The sequence below is a fragment of the Humulus lupulus genome, chromosome 8 (assembly GCF_963169125.1).
Source record: "Humulus lupulus chromosome 8, drHumLupu1.1, whole genome shotgun sequence".
Lineage (NCBI taxonomy): Eukaryota > Viridiplantae > Streptophyta > Magnoliopsida > Rosales > Cannabaceae > Humulus > Humulus lupulus.
Window position 1 is genome coordinate 67,407,962 of NC_084800.1, and position 8,153 is coordinate 67,416,114.

General features: G+C 32.0%; 1 protein-coding gene across 1 annotated transcript; it reads right to left on the reverse strand.

Annotated features, from left to right (window-relative positions):
• Positions 1–5,552: 5,552 nt before the first annotated feature.
• LOC133795545 (zinc finger BED domain-containing protein RICESLEEPER 2-like) lies at positions 5,553–6,809 on the reverse strand. The gene is made up of 4 exons (XM_062232995.1): positions 6,699–6,809; positions 6,090–6,167; positions 5,900–5,984; positions 5,553–5,803 (listed from the first exon to the last, which is right to left on the reverse strand). Exons 1-4 carry the CDS (start codon positions 6,807–6,809, stop codon positions 5,553–5,555), a joined length of 525 nt encoding a protein of 174 aa, XP_062088979.1.
• Between the last annotated feature and the right edge of the window lie 1,344 nt (positions 6,810–8,153).

Consider the following 8,153-nt stretch of genomic DNA (forward strand, 5'->3'; position numbering starts at 1 on the left):
TTCTTCATTGCCTTGGTATGCTGATATTGTTAATTATTTGGTCACTAATGAAATACCATCTCATTGGTCTAAGCATGATAAATCTAAATTTTATTCTGAGGTGAAAAACTTTATTTGGGATGATCCTTACTTGTTTAAATACTGCCCTGATCAAATAATTAGAAGATGCATTCCAAACTGTGATCAATCTAAAATCATATCTTTTTGTCATGATCATGCATGTGGAGGACATTTTAGTGGTAAGAAAACAGCTGCTAAAGTTTTACAATGTGGTTTTTATTGGCCTACTATCTTTCATGATACATATGTTTATTGTAAAGCTTGTGAACGTTGCCAAAAGTTAGGAAGTTTAACTAAAAGAAACATGATGCCTTTAAATCCTATTCTTATTATTGACATATTTGATGTTTGGGGCATTGATTTTATGGGACCATTTCCTAACTCTTTTGGTAATCTTTATATACTTGTTGGAGTTGATTATGTGTCTAAATGGGTTGAAGCTATTGCATGCCACACTAATGACCACAAAGTTGTGCTTCGGTTTTTAAAAGAAAATATATTTTCCCGTTTTGGTTCACCACGTGCTATAATTAGTGATAACGGTACACACTTTTGTAATAGGCCATTTGAACATTTGATGAAACAATATGGCATTACACATAAAGTCTCAACACCATATCACCCACAAACTAGTGGTCAAGTTGAAGTGTCTAATAGGGAAGTTAAGCACATTTTAGAAAAAACTGTGAATCCAACTAGGAAAGATTGGTCCTTAAGACTCACTGATGCATTATGGGCGTATCGTACCGCGTACAAAACACCCATTGGCATGTCACCCTACAGACTTGTGTATGGGAAGGCGTGCCACTTACCTGTTGAGTTAGAACATAGAGCCTTTTGGGCAATTAAGCAGTTAAACTTTTCTTTAGACAAGGCAGGTGAGAAACGAAAACTTCAACTAAATGAACTAGACAAATTAGGAATGATGCATATGACTATTCAAAAAAGTATAAGGATCGCATGAAATTTTACCATGATAAAAATATTTTGAGAAAAGATTTTTATCCAGGTCAGAAAGTCCTTTTATACAACTCTCGTTTGCATTTATTCCCGGGAAAGTTACGCTCTAGGTGGTCCGGTCCTTACATTGTTCGTATTGTTTTTCCACATGGAGCTATTGAAATTGAAAATCCTAAAAATGGTAATATATTTAAAGTTAATGGACAAAAATTAAAACCATTTTTAGAATTAAAATCTGATGAAGTGGATGAGATACTCCTTGAGGACCCTGTTTATCATGCTCTTTGATTCTTGTGTGATCTTGATAACTTGTGTTTTATTTGTATTATTGTTTTATGTGTGATTTAATTTTTGTTCGTTGTATCTTGTTCTCTCTTCACAATGCACAATACCGAGGTACGACCATTCTAAACCTTACACTCTTGTCAATTTTAATTTATATTTATATTTTGACACATTGAGGACAATGCTTAAATTAAGTTTGGGGGTATCGAGTTTTGTGTTTGTTTTGTGTTTTATTTATGTTATGTATGTTTGTTTATAAAAAAAAAAAAACAAAACAAAAAAAAAAAAAAAAAAAAAACAAGAAAATTTATTTATTTATATGTTGTTGTTTTGTTAATTTTTTTTTATTTTTTATTTGTTCATTTTCATAAAAATTCAAAATATATATATATATTTAAAAAAAAAATTTGGTGATATTTTTCATTTTCAATGATAAAAATTATGATTGAGTTTGAAATTAATTCTCTTAAAAATATGAATAATTTTTAAGCTTTGTTTTTAATTATAGGGTCAATTTTGCTTGTAACAAAAATTTCATTTTTCATAAACACTCTTATTTCCTATAAGTTTAAGTGAAAAATAATTTTAATGAAAATCTATTTTCTAAAAGCAAAATTGACAATTTAATTAATTACATAAGCTTAACTTTTATTCATAATAATTTCTGAGATTTATTTTCATTGTGCAATTTTTGAGAAAATCATTTTTATTTCACCAATAAAAAAAAATATATATATGTATTTTAATTTTTCTTTTGCTTGAGGACTAGCAAAACTTTAAGTTTGGGGGTGTGATAACTCTACAAATTAGAGTTATTTTACCATATTTTATATGCTAATTGTTGCTTAGTTCTTGAGTTTTTAATTGATTTATTAAGTTTTTAAGTAATTTTGAATTTATTAGTCTTATTTTGATTTTATAGATTTTTGTGTATTTTTATAGTTATTTTGTTGTAAAATATTGTAGTTAATTATTTGAATTATTGTGGTTTAGTTTGAGGTAAAAATGTTGTATTATTGAAATTAAATGTTAAATATAAATTAAGTTATAATTAATATTTTCAAAAAAATTAAATTGATTTACTTTATAATTGAAAATATTTTATTATGATTTATTTTATGTTTATTTTGTAGGGAATTTATTGTATTTTTTAGCTTTGAAAAGAAGAGAAAAGATTTAAAGCTGAAAAAAAGAAGAAAAAGTGGCATTTTTGAAAACTGTCAGCCATGGGCCCAAGCCCACATGCTCCTTCCCAGCAAGGAGCTTCATCAATTCATTGCCTTCAATTTATATCATTCAACATTCAACATCAACATATATCCACACGCATGCTCCAAGGCCATAAATCCCATATATCCCATAAATCCCATATATCCACAACATATATCCCATCCCAGCGTGACCACAAGCTGCTCCAACGTGCCAGCATCTCAGCCCAACGTGGGCCTTCCTCCTTCAGCAGCCCAACCAGGCCCGGCCCGCCTAGCTGCTCCCAGCTCCAAGCCCACGGTTCCCAGCCGTGCCCCAGCCGCCTGTCACTGCTGTCCATACACCCCTTGAGCCCATAAATGTGCTCATTGTCCCCTTGTCTAAAATGCCACCTTTTTACCCATTTTCTACACACTTTTTACCCCAAAATCATCATCACTCCTACAATTTACCCCTATTTACCATATTATTATTAATTTAATCAATTTACTTAATTTAAATTGATTATTTTAATAATCTCATTTTGGCTATAAATAAGGGTTTTGAAGACCATTTTTGGGGTGCTTAATTCTTTTGGTTACCATCTTTTTCTCTCATTTTCTCTCTACCATTCTCTCTTCCATTTGGGTTTTTCAAGAGCATTTTGCAAGTATGTATGTCATTTATTTTGTAATTTCTATGCTAGTTATGTGCTTCTAATCTTTTTCATAAGATTATTAAGATCATGATGAAGCAACTTGTAACTAGGTAATATTTATGTTGTATGTTGATTTCCCTTGTAATACAACAAAGTTTATGGATTTTTCTTCTACATATATTTCTTTCATCTTAAATATCTTGTATTTTAGATTGTTAGAACATATTTACACTTTGTTCTTCATTAGTGCATAAACATAATATTCTTTGTGTAAGATGTGTCATTAAATTGTACACATCCATGCTTAGAACAAAAATATTATGTTTTGCCTTATAAATAATGTTCATTGATTTATTTGTTATTTCATTAGATTGATTTACACTAAATGCTTTGAAATTATAATTTTGAAAAGTGAAGAAAAATCCTATCTTTTTATAAGAAATTTGTGTTTAAAATTATAAATCTTTTTCGAAAAATGATAGTTTAAATTATTTTAACTATCACTAAAACTTGGGAATCAATATACTAATAAATATTATTAAACTTACATTTTGTGGATTCTAGTATCTTAATAATCTTTTCTTTTAATACTTATTTTCAACTCATTATTGGTTTATTTTCATTATCTTAAATAGCTTTATTTTTCAATCTTTTATTTTATGTTCATTAAAACTCATCAATCTTTGGAACTAGGTTAGAATTTATTACTTTTGATTTAAAATAGTTTCATTTTCGATTTTAGCCAACTCCTTTGGGTTCGACATCCTTGCTTACGATCACTATTCTATATGGACGATTCGTGCGCTTGCGATATATAAATTTTTAAACATACCCGTTTTGGGTCCATCAGTTTTTAAAACATAAATATATAGAATATAATTACATTCACAAATTTTAAAGTTTGAAACATAATTAAAAGTCCATAAGAGCATAACATAACCTCAAATCACAACACATCATCAAAAGTCTAACACTCCAATATCTATTAGTCCAATCCAAGACACAACCCAATTAAAATTTAAAACCAAAAGACTACAATCACAAATCTCAACACATGATTAAAGTTTAAACTTAAAGTCCAAAGTCCATAGTCCATTACAACACAAATTAAATCTAAGTCTAATCGACTACAACAACACAAATCAAGTTCAAATTTCAAAAGAATAGATAGAAAATAAAGTCCAATCCAAAATCTAGCATTCATTCATTTCATGGCCTGCATCAAGCAACCATGACCACCTGCTCCTAAGACAAAGGAAAGAGTAAAATTATAATGTATAACACATGCTACATGATACTTTTAAGAGAAATAAAGCTACTAAACTACAATCTTATAATTCAACTAGTTACCTTGAGATTTCAATTGTTCTTATCGGTCCCACTCCCGCTCCCAGACCCACTGCCGAGATTCTCAGGTACATAGGTAATACACGAGCCATCACCTGACAAATTTTCAATTAATACAAATAAGTTATAATATATATATATAAATATAATATTTCAATTAGAATAAGCTATTAAGTAAATAAATACCTGGAAAAACTTGTTCACATGTCTCTAAACCATCAATCTCATCCATGTATTATCGAAGCACAACAGGCTCTTCAGACTCATAGGTATACCAATTTTTAGAACAAATCAAAGCCTCCATCATCCTCAGGGATAAAGAACTCCTAAATGAATCTAGGATTCTTCCCCTAGTAGAAAAAGCTGATTAAGATGCTACTGTAGACATCTGAACAGCCAATACATCTTTTGCCATGCGCGCAACTATTGGATACTTGAATCCATTCTGTTTCCACCATTGTAGAATATCAAAGGTATGATCAAGTTTCTCACGACGATCACTCAAGTAGTATTCAAGATCATCTTATTCAATGTCATCACTAAGTTGTAGTTTCCCTTGAAGAAATGATTCTGTAGTGGAATTGATAACAGGTTGAGACGGCTGAGACTGAGATGGAGATGGTTGTTGTTGTTGTTTATAAAAAGCATACAGCTGTGCCAAAGTATTTGTCACCAACTTTATCATTTTTTCAGCCTCACTTGAAGTGTACACAAATTTGAAACCACGATTCACAACCTCTAATTTATACCTTGGATCAAGGATATTGGTAATAAATGTCAACATATTCAGCTTCTCAATCCTTCCCCAGTACTTGTCATACTTTCGTTTCATACTAACTGCCATAGCCCCTAACAAAATATCAGGATTAGAAGCCATAGTAGTTAAATCAGCTTGAACCTTCAAAATATCTAGAAGGAATAGATTGGATGTGACATATAATGACCCACTAAATCGATTAGTAAGATCATAGAATCTCCTCAAAATGTCAACAAATACAACTGCTTTTTCCCAGTCTAGGTTGGTTGGTGGACCATCCATTTTTTCTTCATCAAACTACTTTGTGTAGTTCGCATCTGCTTCCAAATTCTCAAAAGCCTTCTTGAATTTTATAGTAGATTCTAACATCAAGTAAGTGGAGTTCCACCTAGTAACCACATCCAAGCATAACAAGGCTTTTGATTCAATGTTTGCATCCTTGCAACTTTCTTTAAATCTTTTCAGTCTAGCTGGAGATGACTGCACATATCTCATAGCATTTCGAATGCTTGAAATTGCATCATTCAACTCTTTCAACCCATCAGTTACTATCAAATTCAAAATATGAGCTGATCACCTCATATGAAACATTTCTCCATTCAATGGAATGGTATTGTCTTTGTCCAACAAGTGCCCCTAGATACCCCACTCATTAAGACAATTTATCAACTCTTTCCCCACCAAGTCCCCTTTATGGCTAGGAACTTGGATAAAGTTGATAATTCTCTTCTGCATTTTCCAATTATCATCAACTCAATGTGCAGTCAAACACAAATAACTAATATTTTGGATTGATGTCCAACAATCGGTGGTCAACGACACTTTGTGCTTCACCAAAATCGACTTCAACTCTTTCTTCTGATCTAGAAACGCATTGTAAATATCTCTCGCAACAGTAAATCTTGATGGGAACTGAAATGTGGGAAATAAATGTTTAATGAGCTTTTGAAATCCTTTTCCGTCCACGTGCCTAAAGGATAACTCATCCATAATGATATATTCGGCGATCACTTTCCTAACATCATTTTGATTAAACCTTAGCGGTAGCCCACTTGAAGCAACTTCTTCTTAATTGCAAGTTGTTGTCTTTTTAGTAAATCTATCCATAGTTGATTATTGCTTCTTACTTTGCTCAACCCAGTCACTGAAAGGACACTTCTTACATTTTATCTCCACATGTGCCCATAGTGTGCTAGTCCCATTCAACTTTGTATCAGTCGCATAATCGGTGCCACAATAATTGCAAGCAGCTCTTGGCTTCTTAGGATCACAATCAGGCAACATAGTGTAATGATCCCACACGCTCGATGTTTTCTTTCCAACCCTTTGCTTCTTTTTTGGTCGTTCAACCTCTTTCTCCTTTTCTTTTTCATTATCCTCTTTCTCGGTCTCTTTGTCTTTTTCCTTATCTTAATTTTGTCAATCATTTCTCTTCTTTCGTACGTTCTCTTTCTTCCTTTCCATCGCTTGTTCTTCATCAGAACTTGACAAATTAGTTTCAGCATACTCCAACCACTCCCCCATCATCCCTTCTAAATTTTCCTCGTTATCCATATTTTATTAACGATCTATTTACATATTTATAAACACAATTTCAGCAACAAATATAAAGCATAATATGAATTTAGTAAATTTATGAAATCATACAGGAAGAGAACTAACGAATTTGTGAAATGAGACTATTTGGTTCACCAAATAATATGATTTGAAGCATCATTATTATACTTATTATTTGTATATATCAATTTTAAGATACCACAAACAATAATATTAGATGAGATTCACTAATATTTAATATTGTAATAATTGTACTATAACTTATTATTATTATTATTATTGTGGTATTAGTAGTATCAAATGTTCGAAGCGACATAAATGAGTGAGTCTTGACATTATTCATGTTTAAAATGTTATAGACCATTTCAAGTATATTTATCTATTCTTAATAACTATATACAAATCCACAATTATTTATGTTTTATATAAATTATTTGAATCAATGTATATTTTCCTTATTTAAGAACATGTTCTTTTAAAATTAAGATTATCTTTTAGCTAGTCTTTTTTACCATTGCTAATTATTTTTTTACAATTGAGAATTAGTTTGTTGGCCATCGGTTATTGGCGCTATTTATTATTATTAGAGGAGAGTTCAATTTTACTCTCTGTAACGCCCCAACTCCAGGGACCGCTACAGTGCACATTGCAAACAGTGCTAAACTCGCTAATCGAGTCATTTGGCCATAAACGTATAACTAAGCATGATTAGCGGTTTAGGGGTTAAAAACTTTGGTTAAGATATAACGTTTCACTAAAACGTTTATTGTATACATTGGGATCCCAAAAATATAATTTCAGAGTTTATTACAAGAAAGTGTTTACAGCAGGCCGTTCTAAGCGGCAAAACAGGGTTCAGCCCTAGTTCCACTTTCAAACCTCGCCCAAGTATTGGTTGAGCAGCTGCATATGTACACGTCATCACCTAAGCTCTCCAACTCAAGGATGGTCCAACTTCCTCTTGCCTTTACCTGCACCACAAAGCACCCGTGAGCCGAAGCCCAACAAGAAAACTCATATGCTCATAAACAGTCATATCATGATATCAAATCATATCTGACATGCCTAGCAATCATAGCTCTACTCAGCATGCAAATAAATTCAAACAGATGCTGGGGTATCCAGGACAAGAAGTCCTGGCCTTCTGATTGGAGGACTATCAGGTCAATCCTAATCAGATGAGTGTCGTAACACTAGAGGTTCCGATAAACCATGCTGAGTGACCAACAAGCAAGTCACTAGGGGCCTCAGTGCCCAAGCCATGCATATGATGATCAAAATGATCATACAGAGCTTATAGCCCTGATCAGACGAGTGAATATCACTTGAGGTTCTAGTAAA

Coding starts and splice junctions, on each gene's coding strand:
- LOC133795545 (XM_062232995.1), bottom strand. CDS start 6,809: ATGGATAACGAGGAAAATTTAGAAGGGATGATGGGGGAGTGGTTGGAG. Junction 6,168..6,698: donor TGGAAAGGAAGAAAGAGAAC/GTACGAAAGAAG, acceptor CCCACATTTCAG/TTCCCATCAAGATTTACTGT. Junction 5,985..6,089: donor AAGAGTTGAAGTCGATTTTG/GTGAAGCACAAA, acceptor TGGAAAATGCAG/AAGAGAATTATCAACTTTAT.